The sequence below is a fragment of the Strigops habroptila genome, chromosome W, assembly GCF_004027225.2.
Source record: "Strigops habroptila isolate Jane chromosome W, bStrHab1.2.pri, whole genome shotgun sequence".
Lineage (NCBI taxonomy): Eukaryota > Metazoa > Chordata > Aves > Psittaciformes > Psittacidae > Strigops > Strigops habroptila.
In genome coordinates, this window is record NC_044301.2 from 28882034 (window position 1) to 28901112 (window position 19079).

Genomic DNA, 19079 nt, shown 5'->3' on the forward strand with positions numbered 1-19079 from the left:
GCAGGCAGGTCTGAGCAGACCTGGCCTCCATCCCAGAGCTTCCTGTCTTGTCCTTGAGACAGGGTGCCCAGCAGGCTGGGGCACCCAGGAGGACCCCAGTGCTGTGTGCTGACCTCAGCCACCCCAGTTTGCCTGCCTCTCTCCCCAGGAACCTCTCACCCTTTACCCCCATCGTCTCCCGCAAGACTGGCTCCAGGGTCAGTAGGATGTTCTTAATGTCCCACAAATCCCCACCACCCAAGGTGCCTCAGCCCAACCGCCTGGATGAGGTGTATGAAGCTCTCAAGAAGGGCCTGACGTAAGTGCTGGGGCTCCCCATGGCTGGGTGGTTGGAGACAGGGAGCTCCTGAGGGGCAAGGGGACAGCTTGCCATGTGGGTTGGGGTTGGCAGCTCTCTGCTCTCACCAGGCAGGGACATGCCAGGTCTTCTGGGTGCAGTGCCTTGGGGTCCCAGAGCTGCATGGGGTCCCGCATCTCACCACGTCCCATGTAGAGGCACACATGGGCTCCCTCGCCTGGGTGCTGGAGCAGGGAGTGAGGATGCAGGGCCACATGTGCTGGGTTGGTGTGGGCAGTGGGTGGCAGGAGCCCTGGACACGGCATCCCAGCCTGACCCTCATGGTGTGGTTGCTCCCAGAGCCTACCTGGAGGTGCACCAGCTGGAACTGGAGAAGCTCAGCACCCAGATCCGTGAGTCCAAGAGGAATTCTCGCCTGGTGAGTGTTGCTTGGGAAGACCCTTATGGGTTCCCTGTGGCAGAGGGGCAGATGGTCATGGGCACAGCTGGGGCAGCTCATGGTCCATCTGTGTCCCTGCTTCTGTGGAGATGTCAGGGGCCAGCCCAGGCTCTGGTGTTGGGCTGCATGGGGCTCCTGTCCTACTGTCATGCACTCGCCAGCCCTGGCTGGGTGCTGGACATGCTATGGGTGGTGGGTGCGATGTGCTGGGTCTCCTTGGGCGGGCAGAGCTGGCTTTGTGCTGTGTCTTATCCCTCTCCTCTCTCCTCCAGGGCTTTCTCTACGATCTGGATAAGGTAAGAGGGATCAGTGCCTCACCCCCCTTGTCTCCCCCTTCCTAACAGCCGGGATGTGCTACTGCCAGCCCCTCTCTGCTTGCACTGCCCTGCTGCCTGCGGGGTGAGATGGGGCTCTTCGGGCACGGTGGGTCTGGGCAGGGATGGAGCAGAGGCAGGCAGGGGCTTGTAACTTGCTTCTTGCAAGCAAAAGCTGTTGCTGGTGAGCGCTGAGCCTGGGTTAGCTCTGGAACTGGGAGAAGAGCACCCTGGAGCCTGGCTTGTCTCCTGGGGGACCCTCCGGAGCAGGGGAGGCTGGAGGATGCTGCAGCACATGGGTGCAAGCACAGCCTCTGCTCACTGCCACTGCCATCCTGCACCTCCCAGGCAGGGCAGGAGGCCAGGACCTGTCCCAGCCACAGCACAAGGAGACAACAGGGCACATCCCTGGACCCTGGCCGACTCCCCTGTGGAGGGGTTGTGCTGGCCGCTCACACCATCTCCTCTGCTTTCCAGCAAGCGAAGGTCAATCAAGCGCTTCCTGCGTCACCTGGAGTTTCATGCTAGCAAGGTGAGAGCTGGGGACCAGGATCACCTCAGTGCAGCACTGGGATGGCCATGCTGTCCCCCCTGCCCTGCCCATCACCACAGCTAGGGCCTGTCCTTGCAGATAGATGAGCTCTACGAGGCTTATTGCATCCAGCGGCGGCTCCGCGATGGAGCCCACAACATGGTCAAGGCTTACAGCATGGGCTCACCGGGCAGCCGGGAGGCACGTGAGAGCCTGGCTGAGGCCAGCAAGGGCTACAAGGAGTACACGGAGGTGAGGCAGCTAGCTGGGCTGGGCTGGGCTGGGCTGGGCTGGCAGGGTACTGGGTCCTATGGGTGGCTGCTGATGGGTGTTGTCCATCCATCTGTCCCCAGAACATGTGTCTGTTGGAGAATGAGCTGGAGAGCCAGCTGGGCGAGTTCCACGTCCGGATGAAAGGTAACATGTCCTGCTCCATTCCTGGCCCACTGCCTGCCTGCCTGCTGCCTGCTCATGCCCCTCTACCTTCTCTTGCAGGACTGGCAGGCTTTGCCCGGCTTTGTGCTGGTGACCAGTATGAGGTTGGTGGGACCGTATGGGTTGGGATCTGCTCTTCTCTTTCCCTGTGGTCCTTGGGATGCCTGGGGGGCATAGGTGGGTGCTGGTGTGGAGGGCATGTTGCAGGGCGGTGGTGGGTGGCATGGCATTGGGTCCCTGGCCATGCCTGGGCACACACGGAGAGCACCCATCACCCCAGTGTTGTACCCCCCCCATACCCACACCTCTGCACCCCCAGATCTTCATGAAGTATGGACGGCAGCGATGGAAGCTGCGTGGCCGCATTGAGGTGAACAGTAAGCAGGTGTGGGACAGCGAGGAAATGGTTTTCTTGCCCCTCGTCACTGAGTTCCTCTCCATCAAGGTACAGTGCAGAAGGGGGCATGGATGGTGTGGGCCAGCTATCACCCTGCAGGGCTTCCCTCCGGGACCTCACCTCAACCTCAGTCCCCCTGGGGTGGTGGTGGATCCTGGCACAATGCATGGATGCAAACAGCATGGATAAGACGAAGCCTGTGGCTTCATCTCCTCCTCTCCTCCCTCTCTTTCTCCAGGTGACAGAGCTAAAGAGCCTGGCCAACCATGTTGTGGTGGGCAATGTGTCCTGCGAGACCAAGGACCTCTTTGCAGCTCTGCCCCAGGTAGTGGCTGTGGATATCAATGACTTGGGCACCCTCAAACTTAGCCTGGAGGTGACCTGGAAGTGAGTATCTCAGCAAGCATTGCTGGTGGCACATGGTAGGGCTGGGGATGCCTGGCATGGCGTGGCAAGAGGTGGCCTGCCCTGGGCTCTCTCCCATCCCAAAACTGGGCTGCAATTATGGAAAACCAGAGCTGGACTGGATGGGGTCCTGGTGTCCTGCTTGCTGTAGAACAGGGTTAAGACCCCCCTGGCTGGCACGCAACCCTCACCTCCCTGCTCTCCTCCCCAGCCCCTTCGACAAGGATGACCAGCCTTCAGCAGCCAGCACTGTCAACAAGGCCTCCATGGTGAACAAGAGGTTCTCTACCTACAACCAGAGCCCGCCCGACACACCATCCCTGCAGGAACAGGCTTTCTATGTAAGTGTGGTGCTCAGAGAGGTTGCCCATTGAGGGGGACGTGCCCAGGCTATGTCCCAGTGGGTGACAGAGGAGTGGGCAGTTCCTCTCCAGCCATCCAGTCACAGCTCCCCGGCACTGGTGCCTGCTCCTCCTGCATTCACAGCTCCTCTTCTCTCAGCCCGAGAGCCCAGTAGCTGTAGCTGCTCCTTGTCTCCTACTCACCAGCCTTCACTGATGCCCAGAGGCCTGATCCTGCCAGGATGGGGTCCGGCTGTCCCTAGGGAGACAGTCCTCAACTTAGGGGAGCCTGGGCTGCACGGGCTGGCCCTGCTTCTCTGTCTGGCACTAGTGAGTAGAAGGCTTGTCCGTGTCCCTGCACTGGTGGTTTGGTGTGCTGTGGCACTAGTGTGATGGTGCTGGTGTGACAGTGCTGGCATGGCACTGGCGTGATGCTGTCACGGTGCTGGTGTGATGGTGCTGGTGTGACGGTGCTGGCATGGCACCAGTGTGATGCTGTCAAGGTGCTGGCACAATGCTAACATGGTGTTGGCATGGCACTGGTTCAGTGATGGTGGACTTGATGATCTTAAAGGTCTTTTCCAACCTAGTTGATTCTATGATTCTATGACCACTGGGATGACATTGGTGTGATGCTGATGCTGCCCCCCATGAGCTGGTGCTGGAGCAGTTGCTGTCCTTGCAGCCATGGTGGGTGGTGCCCCTCACTTGGCTCCAAGTGTTTTGTCCCATCAAGGCTGTGCTGGAGCTGCCCATTGTGCTGGGAAGCCACTGGCACCCCAGGTCTCCATGGGGTGTGTGGCTGTGTCTGTGGAGCTGGAATCACCCTTGGTGTGGGGTAAGATGCAGGGCTGGAAGAGGCAGCCATGGTCTGCCAGGTCCTCACTGCCCATCCTGCCATGCCAGCAGAGCCAGGGCACTGGTGCCCTGGTGCCATGGTTGAAGGGAAGGCAGCTGGAGGAGCAGGAAGGTCTTGTCTGACACCATTTTCCCCTCCCCAGAACATGCTGAGGCGCCAGGAGGAGATGGAGAACGGCACGGCCTGGTCCATCTCCTCTGAGTCCTCAGATGACTCCTCCAGCCCACAGCTGCCCGGCAGCACCCACCATGCTGTCCATAAGCCCATCGTGCAGCCAGAGCTGCAAGCCTTGGCACCCACCATCGAGATCTCCTTCTTCCAGCAGCTGCAGGAGGCCAAGCCCGGCACCAGGGCCAGCATTCCCGCTGCTGAGAGCCAGCCAGAGGAGCTGGGCAGCCGCAAGAATGGAGCAGTGGCCAATGGGCATGTGCCCTACTCCTGGACTTTGAGCCACATCAGCAAGGCCAGCATGGACACCACAGTGGAGGCCAAGGCTGTGGAGAGCCCCTGGGAGATGGCACCCAGCCTGCAGGACATGGGAACTGGCGAGCAGGATGTGGATCCTGTCCCCGGTGCCTTGGTGGCAGTGGTGGCACCAGTGCAGGACAGGGATGCCGAAGCCAAGCCACGTGCCTCTGTGGTGTGGGCCACCACCAACAAGGCCGAGCTGGTGCAGAGCCAGGCGTCGGCATGGGGCGGCTGCGGCACTGGCATCCCTGCAGCAGTGGCACAAGTGTCCATGGAGGAGAGGCTGGTCCCCACCGTGCCGCTGCCCACCGGAGTCCCCAAGGTGCCCCAGGGGAAGGTGGTGGATTCAGACCTGGAGGAGGCCATTGGCCTCCTGGGCTTGGCCTTGGATGACTATCGGGGGCAGTTCCCGGAGCTGCAGCCCCTTGAACGGGAGCTCAAGCGCCTGGAGGAGATGCTGCTGGTGAGGGGCTCCCCGCAGTGCCCGGGGCAAGGGGGAATGGGGTTGTCCTGGCTGGCAGTGCCTGGGGACGATGGGGACAGGGCTGGCAGTGCCTGGGGACAAGGGCAATGGATCCATCTCTGATGTCAGTGCCAAGGGATAATGGGGACAGGGCCATTTTGCCATCAGAAACCTGGAGAGGGGCTTTGGACAAGGGCCTGTAAGGACAGGATAAGGGGGAATGGCTTTAAACTGACAGAGGGGAGATTGAGATGAGATCTTAGGCAGTTGTTCCCTGTGAGGGTGCTGAGGCACTGGCACAGCTTGCCCAGAGAAGCTGTGGCTGCCCTATCCCTGGTAGTGTTCAAGGCCAGGTTGGACGGGGCTTGGAGCAACTTGGTCTAGTGGAAGGTGTCTCTGCCCATGGCAGGGGGTTGGAACTAGATGATTTTAAGGTCCCTTCCAACCCAAACCAGTCTGGGATTCCATGATTCCTGATGGCGATGCCTGGGGATGTGGGTGGCGGAGCTGTCTTGGCTGACGAGCCAGGATCTGACCCCGCCATGCCTTCCCCTCTGCAGCAGAAGCAAGGTGTCTTCCTCAGCCAGGCCTCCAGCATCAGCCTTATGGTGGAGCATGCACTGGAGAGCTTCAGCTTCCTCAACACCTCAGACATGGAGAACTCGGAGGGCTCCAAGGAGGAGCCTCTTCAAGATGAGAGGTGCACAGCAGGGTCATGGGATGCGGCACAGGGCAGGACACAGCCCAGGGGCAGTTGGGATGGGGGATGCCCAGCTCTGCCAGGGTGCCCAAGCACATTTAGACCATCCCATCACAGCTCAGGGCAAGTCCAGGTTGAGAAGCAACAGGATCTGGCCCTTCTAGAGCACCTCTCATATAAAGACAGGCTGAGAACATTGGGGCTGTTCAGCCTGGAGAAGAGAAGTTGCATGGAGACCTCAGAGCAGCCTTCCAGTATCTGAAGGGGGCCTACAAGGGTGCTGGAGTGACAGGACAAGGGGCAATGGGTTCAAACTTAAATAGAGGAGATTTGGGTTAGATATAAGGAAGAAATTATTTACTGCGAGAGCGGTGGGCTGGAACAGGCTGCCCAAGCAAGTTGTGAATGCTCCATCCCTGTCAGTGTTCAAGGCCAGGTTGGACGGGGCATGGAGCAACCTGGTCTAGTGGAAGGTGTCCCTGCCCATGGCAGGGGGTTGGAACTAGATGATTTTAAGGTCCTTTCCAACCCAAACCAGCCTGCAATTCTACGATTCTGATGGCACAGTTCCACCCTGCATCTCTCCATGGGTGTTGGGCTGGGAGGCAGCTCCCATGCCCTATGCCCCTGGGACCTGCTCCTTTGTCCAGCCCTCCTGTTGTGATACTGTAGGTCCTACAGAATTCCCCTGGGGAATGTCCAGGTTTCCTGTGCTGATCTACTGCCTCAATCTCTCCCTGGCTTGCAGGAGGGTTGGCAGACCACGGCGCAGCAGCAGGGTCCCCAGCACCAGCAAGACCAGTGCAGACGACACTGGCATGTGCAGCGGCTCCAAGGCCAGCACCGACCCCCTGAGCACTGGCAATGAGTTCCTGGATAAGGCCCTGGTGCTTCACCTCAACAACTGCAACTGCCTGCTGCTGGTGAGGACAGGGGCAGGAGATGTCCTAGGGATGGAAGCCCTGGGGTGGTCTGTGGGTCCCCCCTCAAGGGGTATCTTGCCACCGCATGTGGTGTGTGCAGTGAGCTCTGTCCCTGAGGTCCCCGTTTTGGATGTGCCTTACAGAAACTGGGCACCTTCAGTCCCCTGCGGTGCCAGGAGATGTATGCCCTGGACAGGCTGCTGTGGGAGGCCCAGGTTCTGGAGATTGTGTGCCAGCTCACAGAGGAGCGAGCGGGAGCAGCTGCCTCTGCTGCCGAAGGTAAAGCCACCCGGCAGAGGGGACCTCACTGGGGGCTGCGTATGGCGCGGTGTCCACCGTCGTGGACACACTGAGCAGAGAGGGGCTGTGCCAGCCGCAGGGCAGGAGTCCCCTGCCCACTGCAGTGGCCCAGGGGGGTTTGACAGCGCCTGTCCCCACAGTGGTGCAGTTCTCGACACGGAAGGAGGGCGTGCTGCCCCTCTGGGACTGCTGCGTGGAAGCCCCCAACATTTACTCCTGCCCTGTGGAGCGGTTCCTGCAGGTGCTCAGCACACAGTACGCAGCGCCCATCAGTGAGCGGCACCCTGGCCTGGCTGATGCCGGTGAGCACAGGGGTGTTTGGGTACCAGCCCCACACAGTGATCATGTATGAGGGCCTATGGGTGCCAGGAGCCCCACAGAGGGGTGGCCATGACTGCTGCACACCCTGACCCCAGTCCTTTCCCGCAGTTTGTGTGAAACTGGTGGAGGATGTGCTAAATTGGCGGCTACCCCAGCAGCCCAGCAGCACCCAGGGCGAGCAGGTCACCATCTTCCAGTACTGGAGCCACTTTGAGTCGCTTGGTGCCCTGGTGCTTGACACCTACATGATGGAGCTGGCAGAGGAAGGTGGGTGCCCTCCTACCCTCCCTAGACCCTGGCATGAAGATGTTGAAGATGTCCCTGCTAATTGCAGGGGGCTTAGACTAGATGACCTTTGAAGGTCCTTTCCAACCCAAACTATTCTGTGATTCTATGATTCTATGGGGTGCTGGAGCATCACCATAGGGGATCACCCTGCAGTACCACCATGGCTGTCCTGGGGCATCCCCCAGAGGCTCAGCCATCCTTGGGGTGGGCAAGTTGTTCTGATCTGGTGCACAGCCCACTCCCCTGCTGCCTTCCTGAACACCCTGGGTCCTTACTGTAGATCCCCAGCACCTTGGCTTGGGTGCCCCCATGCATTGGCAGCCTGTGTGGGGCCACCTTTGCCTGGCACGGGTGCAGGGTGCCAGGGCTGGGTTCCCCGTGGCAGAGGGGCAGTGCAGCCAGGCTCCCTGCACCCCAGCTCAGCCCACGGTTCCCCGCAGTGCTGCTGGTGCAGAACCTCAACTCGGACGACCAGGATGTGGTGTTGCGTGCCCTGAAGCATATGCCCAAGGGCCGCCTCAAGAAGGAGGGACTGAAAGCACTGAGCCTGCTCCTCATGGAGGGCAACAGCAAGGTGGTGAGCACCGTGTCGGCCCAGCTCTGCAGCCTGGCAGAGAACCCCTGCTTCCGACAACGGGTACGTGCTGGGATAGCCAGGGATGAGGTGGGATGTGGGTGCTGCCCCGCAGCTCTGCAGGGTGCGGGCACTGACCCCCACGTTCTACCCCAGGCACTCATATGCTACCTGGAGCAGCTGGAGGATGAGGTTGTGCAGACACGTGTGGCGGGGTGTGTGGCGCTGGGCTGCCTGAAGGTGAGAGCGATGTGGGGAGCAGGCAGCTGAGCTGCATCCTCTGGAGCAAGAGGAATTGCATGTGGCTGGTGACTCCAGACACACCAGCTTCCTAGATAGAGGAGCTGGGGCTGCCCCAGATGTGCTGGGGAAGCAGGCAGGGGCAGGGCAGGAAGGGAAGTGGGGAAGGAAGGGACTAAACCAGGGATTTTCACGCACCATGGGACTGCAGCGCCCTGTGCTGCCTTCCCCTCTGGGCTGTGTCCCTGCTCCCAGCCACACTCATCCCCTTGTCCCTTCTCCTGCAGGCCAAGGAGAGCATGGAGCAGTTGGTTTACCTGTGCCAAACCGACAAGGAGCCTGTGCGGGAGGCAGCCAAGCAGAGCCTGATACTGTACGGTGAGTGTCCCACTGCTCTTCCTGGCTCCTTCTACACCCATGTTATCCCAAGTGGAATCTCTTGGTGCGAGCAGTACACATGGGAGAAGGGGGTCCTGGGCTGATCCCTGCCTACACCACACACTCTGGCCCACTGTCATGGTTTAAGCCCAGCTGGTAAGTCAGAACCACACAGCCGCTCACTCAGTCCCCCACTTCTTCTCCCCCCGCTCCCAGTGGGATGGGGAGGAGAAGCTAAAGAATGTAAATCCCAAGGATTGAGATAAGAACAGTACAGTAACTAAGGTGTAATACAAAACCACTACTACTACCACCAATAATAATAATAAGGGAAATAACAAGGGAAGAGAATATAAAACTAAAAGGGAAAAGGGAAAAAAAGGAATAAACAGAAGTGATGCACGATACAATTGCTCACCACCTGCCGACCAATAGCCAGTCCGACCTGAGCAGCGATCTAGGCCTTCTGGGTAACTCCCCCCAGTTTATATACTGGGCATGACATGCTGTGGTATGGAATACCCCTTTGGCTAGTTTGGGTCAGGTGTCCTGTCTCTGCTTCCTCCCAGCTTCTTGTGCCCCTCCTCACTGGCAGAGCATGAGAGACTGAAAAGTCCTTGATCAGGGTAAGCATTACTTAGCAACAACTAAAACATCGGTGTGTTATCAGCACTGTTCTCAGACTAAAGCCAAAACACAGCACTGCACCAGCTACTAAGAAAGAGAAAAATAACTGTTACAGCTGAACCCAGGACAGTATCCACCCCTTATTCCTTATCATTTATGTCATGCTCAGGTCCCACATTTTTCAATATACCATCGCTTTTTGTCTCTTGATATATATATGTATAAATATACACACACAAAGAGACAGATATCATTCCTTATTCCATGGACCATCCCTATAAAGTTTGCTGAGTTCATTCAGTCCATGATGTCAGGCTTCATCTGTCGTAACAGTCTTTCAGGGCAGGAGGGATGGTGTTGGATTGTTGCCTACTGATGACACCGCTGAACTCATCTGATCACTGCTGAGCTCATCTGGTTTCATCAAAGTTCATTCTTTGTTGGGGCGATGACTGGATGGAAGTCAGGGTCAGTCAATGGTGACCTGAGACCTGAGGACAGTTCTGGGAGACTCCTGCTGCTGCCGGCTTTTCCCATGACTTTATTCTCTGTTGGTGATCATGATAGCTGGTATCTTCTCTTCAAAGCCCAGAGTGGCAGAGATGGGCATCTAGCTGATGGCTATAGAAGTGTTATATAGCAGGCAACAGCATACAATTGAGTTCACTGGCTGTTTTCCCCCAAAATTAAATCCCCTTGAGGTACACATCGGACTTCCCCATCTTCCTGCATTACCCACCAAGTATATCCAGGTCCCTGAGCAAAAGCAACCCCACGAGTGGGTTTGCCTTTACCTGAAGCAGGAATAACCCAGACTGTTTTCCCCAGCAAATTCTTTATGTGCACCACAGGAACTTTATCCCCCTCTACAGTACGCAAAAGTTCTGATTGGGCTGGGCCAGCCCTGTTGGCAGATCCCCTCGTGTTGACCAGCCAGGTGGCTTTTGGTAAAATGTGTATCCCAATGTTTGAAAGTCCCACCACCCATTGCTCTCAGTGTAGTTTTTAACAGCCCATTGTACTGTTTGATTTTCCCAGAGGCTGGTGCATGGTAGGGGATGTGATATACCCACTCGATGCCATGCTCTTTGGCCCACGTGTCTATGAGGTTGTTCCAGAAATGAGTCCCATTGTCTGACTCAATTCTCTCTGGGGTGCCGTGTCGCCACAAGACTTGTTTCTCAAGGCCCAGGATAGTGTTCCGGGCAGTGGCGTGGGGCACAGCGTATGTTTCCAGCCAGCCAGTGGTTGCTTCCACCATGGTAAGCACATAGTGCTTGCCTTGGCGGGCTAGTGGGAGTGTGATATAGTCAATCTGCCAGGCCTCCCCGTATTTGTACTTCGGCCATCGTCCTCCATACCAGAGAGGCTTTAACTGCTTGGCTTGCTTAATTGCAGTATGTTTTACATTCATGAATAACCTGGGCAATAGTGTCCATTGTTAAGTCCACCCCTCGATCACGAGCCCATCTATATGTTGCATCTCTGCCTTGATGGCCTGAGGTGTCAGGGGCCCACCTGGCTAAAAATAATTCACCCTTATGTTGCCAATCTAAGTCCATCTGAGCCACTTCAATCTTAGCAGCTTGATCCACCTGTTGGTTGTTCTGATGTTCCTCAGTGGCCCAACTCTTTGGTACATGAGCATCTACGTGGCGTACCTTCACCACCCAGTCCTGCATCCGGGCAGCGATATCTTGTCACAGTGTAGCAGCCCAGATGGGTTTACTTCTGCGTTGCCAGTTGCTCTGCTTCCATTGCTGCAACCACCCCCACAGGGCATTTGCCACCATCCATGAGTCAGTATAGAGAAAAAGTACTGGCCATTTTTCTCGTTCAGCAATGTCCAAGGCCAGCTGGATGGCTTTCACCTCTGCAAACTGACTCGATTCACCCTCTCCTTCAGTGGTTTCTGCAACTTGTCACAGGGGACTCCATACAGCTGCCTTCCATCTCTGACATTTTCCCACAGTATGGCAGGACCCATCAGTAAACAATGCATATTGCTTTTCACTTTCTGACAGTTTGTTATATGGTGGGGCCTCTGCAGCACACATCTCCCTCTCTGGTGACATCCCAAAATCTTTGCCCTCTGGCCAGTCCATGATGACTGGCCTTCAGCAGAATTTGGATTATTTTCCTCCCTTTCTCAAAACCTTCTTCCCTTATATCGCCCCACATGATGTCATCAATGTATTGCATGTGTTCTGGAGCTTGCCGCTGTTCCAGTGCAGTCTGGATCAGTCCATGGCAGATGGTGGGGCTGTGTTTCCACCCCTGGGGCAGTGGGTTCCAAGTGTACTGGACGCCCCTCCAAGTGAAAGCAAACCGTGGCCTGCACTCTGCTGCCAAAGGGATTGAGAAAAATGCATTGACAACATCAGTTGTGGCATCCCACTTGGCTGCCTTTGACTCCAGTTCATATTGAAGTTCTAACGGCAGCACTCAATGGTGGTGTGACTTCATTCAGGCCACAATAGTCTACTGTTAGTCTCTACTCTCTGTTAGACTTTCGCACTGGTCATACGGGGCTCTTAAAGGGTGAGCGGGTCCTGCTGATCACTCCTTGGCTCTCCAGTCTACGGTGTTGCATGAAAAAGGGTAAAATAATTTGGCAGAAAATAAACCCCCTTGCTTTCCAGCTGATCCTCAGATATTAGAGGGGCTGGGTGCGGCTAGGCTTAGATTCTGAGTGATGCCCAATTTGCCACTATCAGTCCGGTCGCATTCAATATGTTGAATAATCATGATTCCGGATGCACTAATAGTGCACTGCACCTTCAGTCTAATCGTGCTCACGAACTAGCACGGCCACACTGAGGGAGCTGGTCGCGTTCAGTGAGAGATTTACGATTAGCTACTTAAACAGTGCAGTTTATTAAAGCAACTGTCCTGGGTTCAGCTATAGCAGTCATTTTTCTCCTGCTTAGTAGCTGGTGCAGTGCTGTGTTTTTTAACTTTCAGCCTGGGAACAACGCTGATAACACCGATGTTTTTAGTTGTTGCTAAGTAATGTTTATTCCAACCAAGGACTTTCTCAGTCTCATGCTTTGCCAGGGAGGAGGGGAAGCCGGGAGGAAGCAGAGACAGGACACCTGACCCAAATTAGCCAAAGGGGTATTCCATACCACAGCACGTCATGCCCAGTATATAAACCGGGGGGAGTTACCCGGAAGGCCGAGATCACTGCTCGGGTCGGGCTGGGTATCGGTCGGCGGGTGGTGAGCAATTGTATCCTCTCCCCTTGTTATTTCACTAATCGTTATTATCATTGGTGGTAGCAGTAGTGGTTTTGTGTTATACCTTAGTTGCGGGACTGCTCTTATCTCAACCCGTGGGAGTTGCATTCTTCCCATTCTCCTCCCCATCCCTCCGGGAGCGGGGGGAGGAAGAAGGGGGGGGGGGGAGTGAGCGAGCGGCTGTGTGGTTCTGAGTTACCGGCTGGGCTCAAACCACGACAGTTCTTTTTGGCGCCCAACGTGGGGCACGAACCCACGAGATAACGACAGATCTGACCAGAGTGTGTTTAATCATATTTGTGATAAGCATTCATTGTTACTACTCGTCACAATGGTGATTATTTGGCTCTCAGACGTGTTGCGCTTGATCTCAGAGTTTCAGCATGTTGTACCTTACTTACAGCCACTATTTGCTGTTTTAGCGTTTATCGGCTGGGGGGCCTGGGCTAAGGTTCTTGTTTCACTGTACTTCATGGTAATGACTTGTAATACAATAGACTCATTGATCATGAAACTGGTCTGGTTTGTGCTTCCAGCGTGGCCATCACCACTATACATTGGGAGGTATATAATGAAATATTTTAGCAATTGCATATCTTTTTTTTTCTCCTCGGGGGGTAAACTTACGAAGGAAGCATTCTCTTTCACCCCCCGTTCCCCCACCAGCCTATTTGCAACAGCAGTTGAGAGTTCTGAAGGTTTTAGATGGCCTTTGAGTACCCTTGAAACCTGCCTGCTGATTGTGCTGGGGATCAGCATGTTGGCAAACATACGGAGTGTGTTTTACCCACGGCCATCCCGTCGTAGGAACATCCTATTTCGTTTAATGTCAAAAATTCAGCAGTATCAGGTTCGAATCTGGTCTAGGGTTAGACGACGATATAGGAGGACCACCAGGAGATTTTCCCTGAGGCTGGACAGTTATGAGTGGCAGGGTGTGTGGGATAGTATGGGCAAGTACCTAGGCCAGTGGGCCCCTCCAGTGCTTTGGAACTTCACCACTGAACAAGTGCAACATCCGGAAAAACTAGTAAAACACTTAAACGAGGTGTGCTGTCGTCCTGGTTATACCAGAGAGGGACAAATTTTGGCAACGTGCTGGGGCTTGGCCTATGCCTACAGAGCCCTGCTCAACACTATCCAGCACCTTCAAAGGGAAAAAAATGTCTCTGGATCTGATGGCAAAGCAACAGACAACGCAGCTATGCCAACTACAAGCACAGCAGCTACTCAGACCCTGACCAAAACAGTCAACACAGCTACTCCAAGTACAGCAGCTACATCAACCCCAGTGACAAGCACAACAGCTACTCAAACCCTGACCACAACAGACAACGCAACTACTCCAACTTCAAATACAGCAGTTACACCAACCCCAGTGACAAGCACAACAGCTACTCAAACCCCGACAGCAACAGACAATGTGGCTACTCCAAGCACCACAGCCACACCAACCCCAGTGACAAGCACAGTAGCTACTCAAACCCCGACAGCAACAGACAATATAGCTACTCCAAGCACCACAGCTACACCAACCCCAGTGACATGCACAGTAGCTATTCAAACCCCGACAGCAACAGATAATGCAGCTGTTGGTGTTACTCAACTCCCAAGCACAACAGCTGCACCAACCCCAGCAATAGACATTGCAACCACTCCAATCCTAGTGGCAGACACTGCAGCCACTCCAACCACAGTGACAAACACTGCAGCTAAACCAAATGTCCAGTTTGTGACAATGTCTGTTGCCCCTGTAAGCAAAAGCAAACGAAAGGCACAAAGAGCAACCCGTGAAGCGAAGAAAGATGAAGACCCAGTGCCATTACTATATGCAACAGCACCTGAACAAGAGTTACTACTACATGGGTCAGAGGAAGAGGAAGAAGAAGAAGAGGTCACTTCTCGACCCCGGACCTCAACCGAACTACGGAATATGCGAAAAGATTTCACCCGTCTTCCAGGGGAGCACATTGTCACCTGGTTGCTCCGGTGCTGGGACAATGGGGCCGACGGTCATGAACTAGAAGGTAGGGAAGCCAAGCAGCTGGGATCACTTGCTAAGGAAGGAGGAATTGACAAAGCGATTGCAAGAGAGAAGCGAGCCCTCAGTCTTTGGAGGCGGCTCCTGGCAGCTGTGAAGGAAAGGTTTCCCTACAAAGACGATATTACGAATCGCTCAGCCAACTGGACCACGATAGAGAAAGGCATCCAGTCCCTGAGGGAATCAGCCATTATAGAGATGATCTATCGTAGGCCGGATTCCAGGAACACATCCGTAGACCCAGATGAAGTCGAATGTACACGACCCATGTGGCGGAAACTTACACGGAGTGCGCCATCATCATATGCCCACACATTGGCATCAATGACCTGGAATGACGGAGTATCACCAACAGTGGATTGCCTGATTCGTCAACTCCGAGAGTTCGAAGACAATCTCACCCCTTCCATCATTTCAGCTGTGGAAAAACTGTCCCAGGAGTTCAAACAATTGAGAGACGATTTATCCGATCTATCCAGCTCTCCACGCGTACCAACCCATGTCTCAGCTATCAACAGAAGGCGCCCTACTGCTCGAGAAAGAAAATATACGAGGTACACGCCACGGGCCACCCTATGGTTTTACCTGCGGGATCATGGAGAAGACATGAGAAAGTGGGATGGAAAACCTACTTCAGCTCTGGAGCAACGGGTGCGTGAACTGAAGAGGAGAACAGTGGTCAAGGATGATCCTCCCAGGAAAGCTGCTGCTCCAGTCTCTGGCGAGCAGTTTCCCAGATGGAGCGAAAGAGCTGATTTTACTCCAGCTCCTGTGATAAGGAATACTAATCCCTTTCTACAAGACAGAAGTGGAGAATTTTGTGATCACTATTAGAGGGGCCCTGCCTCCAGCCAGGTGGAGGAGAGGGATAATCGGGTTTACTGGACTGTGTGGATCAGATGGCCTGGCACATCAGTCCCACAGAAGTATAAGGCTCTAGTAGATACCGGTGCACAGTGTACTCTGATGCCATCAAGGTATCAAGGGGTGAAACCCATTTCTATTTCTGGAGTGACAGGAGGATCCCAAGCATTAACTATGCTGGAAGCTGAAATCAGCCTGACTGGGAGGAAGTGGCAAAAGCACCCCATTGTAACTGGTCCAGGGGCTCCATGCATCCTTGGCATAGACTATCTCAGGAGAGGGTATTTCAAAGACCCAAAAGGGTATAGATGGGCTTTTGGTATCGCTGCCTTGGAGACAGAGGAAATTAAGCAGCTGTCCACCTTACCCGGTCTCTCAGAGGATCCTTCGGTTGTGGGGTTGCTGAAGGTCGAAGAACAACAAGTGCCAATTGCGACCACAACAGTGCACCGGCGGCAATATCGCACCAACCGAGACTCCTTGATTCCCATCCATAAGCTGATCCGCAGACTGGAGAGCCAAGGAGTGATCAGCAGGACCCGCTCACCCTTTAATAGCCCCATATGGCCAGTGCAAAAGTCTAATGGAGAGTGGAGATTAACAGTAGACTATCGTGGCCTGAACGAAGTCACACCACCATTGAGTGCTGCCGTACCGGACATGTTAGAACTTCAGTATGAACTGGAGTCAAAGGCAGCCAAGTGGTATGCCACAATTGACATTGCCAATGCATTTTTCTCAATCCCTTTGGCAGCAGAATGCAGGCCACAGTTTGCTTTCACTTGGAGGGGCGTCCAGTACACTTGGAACCGACTGCCCCAGGGGTGGAAACACAGCCCTACCATCTGCCATGGATTGATCCAGACTGCACTGGAACAGGGGCAAGCTCCAGAACACCTGCAATACATTGATGACATCATCGTGTGGGGTGACACAGCGGAAGAAGTTTTTGAGAAAGGGAGGAAAATAATCCAAATCCTGCTGAAGGCCGGTTTTGCCATAAAACGGAATAAGGTCAAGGGACCTGCACAGGAGATTCAATTTTTGGGAATAAAATGGCAAGATGGACGCCGCCAGATCCCCACAGACGTGATCAACAAGATAACAGCAATGTCTCCACCAACTAACAAGAAAGAAACACAAGCTTTCTTAGGTGTTGTGGGGTTCTGGAGAATGCACATCCCAAATTACAGTCTGATTGTAAGCCCTCTCTACCACGTGACCCGGAAGAAGAATGATTTCAAATGGGGCCCTGAGCAACAACAAGCCTTTGAACAAATTAAACGAGAAATAGTTCATGCAGTAGCCCTTGGACCAGTCCGGGCGGGGCCAGATGTGAAAAATGTGCTCTATACCGCAGCTGGGGAGAATGGTCCTACCTGGAGCCTCTGGCAGAAAGCTCCAGGGGAGACTCGAGGTCGACCCCTTGGCTTTTGGAGTCGGGGATATAAAGGATCCGAGGCCAGCTACACTCCCACTGAAAAAGAGATACTGGCAGCCTATGAAGGGGTTCGAGCTGCCTCAGAAGTGATTGGAACTGAAGCGCAGCTCCTCCTGGCACCCCGGTTGCCTGTGCTGGGCTGGATGTTCAAAGGCAGGGTCTCCTCTACACATCATGCAACTGATGCTACATGGAGTAAGTGGGCCGCACTAATTACACAATGAGCTCGAATAGGAAATCCCAGTCGTCCAGGAATTCTAGAAGTCATCATGGACTGGCCAGAGGGCAAAGATTTTGGGATGTCACCAGAAGAGGAGGTGACGCGTGCTGAAGAGGCCCCACCATATAATGAACTGTCAGAGAGTGAAAAGCAATATGCCTTGTTTACTGATGGGTCCTGCCGTATTGTGGGAAAGCATCGGAGATGGAAGGCAGCTGTGTGGAGTCCCCTGTGACAAGTTGCAGAAACTGCTGAGGGAGAGGGTGAATCGAGTCAATTTGCAGAGGTGAAAGCCATCCAGCTGGCCTTGGACATTGCTGAACGAGAAAAATGGCCAGTACTTTATCTCTATACTGACTCATGGATGGTGGCAAATGCCCTGTGGGGGTGGTTGCAGCAATGGAAGCAGAGCAACTGGCAACGCAGAAGTAAACCCATCTGGGCTGCTGCATTGTGGCAAGATATCGCTGCTCGGGTGCAGAACCTGGTGGTGAAGGTACGCCACGTAGATGCTCATGTACCCAAGAGTCGGGCCACTGAGGAACACCAGAATAACCAGCAAGTGGATAAAGCTGCTAAGATTAAAGTGGCTCAGATGGACTTGGATTGGCAACATAAGGGTGAATTATTTTTAGCCCGGTGGGCCCATGACACCTCAGGCCATCAAGGCAGAGATGCAACATATAGATGGGCTCGTGATCGAGGGGTGGACTTAACGATGGACACTATTGCCCAGGTTATTCACGAATGTGAAACATGTGCTGCAATTAAGCAAGCCAAGCGGTTAAAGCCTCTCTGGTATGGAGGACGATGGCTGAAGTACAAATATGGGGAGGCCTGGCAGATTGACTATATCACACTCCCACCAACCCGCCAGGGCAAGCGCTATGTGCTTACCATGGTGGAAGCAACCACCGGCTGGCTGGAAACATATGCTGTGTCCCATGCCACTGCCCGGAACACTATCCTGGGCCTTGAGAAACAAGTCTTGTGGCGACACGGCACCCCAGAGAGAATTGAGTCAGACAATGGGACTCATTTCCGGAACAACCTCATAGACACTTGGGCCAAAGAGCATGGCATTGAGTGGGTATACCACATCCCCTACCATGCACCAGCCTCTGGGAAAATCGAACGGTACAATGGGCTGTTAAAAACTACACTGAGAGCAATGGGTGGTGGGACTTTGAAACACTGGGATACACATTTACCAAAAGCCACCTGGTTGGTCAACAGTAGGGGATCTGCCAACAGGGCTGGCCCAGCCCAATCAGAACTTTTACGTACTGTAGACGGGGATAAAGTTCCTGTGGTGCACATAAAGAATTTGTTAGGGAAGACAGTCTGGGTTATTCCTGCTTCAGGTAAAGGCAAACCCACTCGTGGGGTTGCTTTTGCTCAGGGACCTGGATATACTTGGTGGGTAATGCGGGAAGATGGGGAAGTCCGATGTGTACCTCAAGGGGATTTGATTTTGGGGGAAAACAGCCAATGAACTCAATTGTACGCTGTTGCCTGCTCTATAACACTTTTATAGCCCACCAGCTAGATATCTTCAGGTCACCAGCCATTGACCCTGACTTCCCTCCGATCATCACCTCAACAAAGAATGAATTTTGAGGAAACCAGACGAGCTCAGCAGTGACCAGATGAGTTTGGCGGTATCATCAGCAGGCCACAACCCAACACTATGTACCGTCCCTCCTGCCCTGAAAGACTATTACAAGAGATGGAACCTGACATCATGGACTGGATGAGTTCAGCAATTTTACAGGGATTGGTCCATGGACTAGGGAACGATATCTTTCTCTGTGTGTGGGTGTGGGTGTATATATATGTGTATATATGGGACAGGGGTGATAGTGTGCTGAGAGATGTGGGATCTGAGCATGACATGAATGGTATGGAATAAGGGGTGGATACTGTCCTGGGTTCAGCTATAGCAGTCATTTTTCTCCTGCTTAGTAGCTGG

General features: G+C 54.3%; 1 protein-coding gene across 1 annotated transcript in view; it reads left to right on the plus strand.

Annotated features, from left to right (window-relative positions):
* RIPOR1 (RHO family interacting cell polarization regulator 1) overlaps positions 1–19079 on the plus strand; it is a 93417-nt gene that overhangs the window by 68052 nt on the left and 6286 nt on the right. The window contains exons 2-20 of the mRNA XM_030511012.1: positions 37–298; positions 638–716; positions 1010–1033; positions 1533–1583; positions 1683–1835; positions 1937–2000; positions 2079–2122; positions 2338–2463; positions 2654–2802; positions 3032–3161; positions 4163–4951; positions 5512–5651; positions 6400–6574; positions 6718–6853; positions 7015–7176; positions 7304–7462; positions 7924–8120; positions 8214–8297; positions 8585–8675. Of these exons, the coding sequence (XP_030366872.1) occupies positions 37–298; positions 638–716; positions 1010–1033; positions 1533–1583; positions 1683–1835; positions 1937–2000; positions 2079–2122; positions 2338–2463; positions 2654–2802; positions 3032–3161; positions 4163–4951; positions 5512–5651; positions 6400–6574; positions 6718–6853; positions 7015–7176; positions 7304–7462; positions 7924–8120; positions 8214–8297; positions 8585–8675 (3015 nt within the window). The remainder of the gene's footprint in view (positions 1–36; positions 299–637; positions 717–1009; positions 1034–1532; positions 1584–1682; positions 1836–1936; positions 2001–2078; positions 2123–2337; positions 2464–2653; positions 2803–3031; positions 3162–4162; positions 4952–5511; positions 5652–6399; positions 6575–6717; positions 6854–7014; positions 7177–7303; positions 7463–7923; positions 8121–8213; positions 8298–8584; positions 8676–19079) is intronic.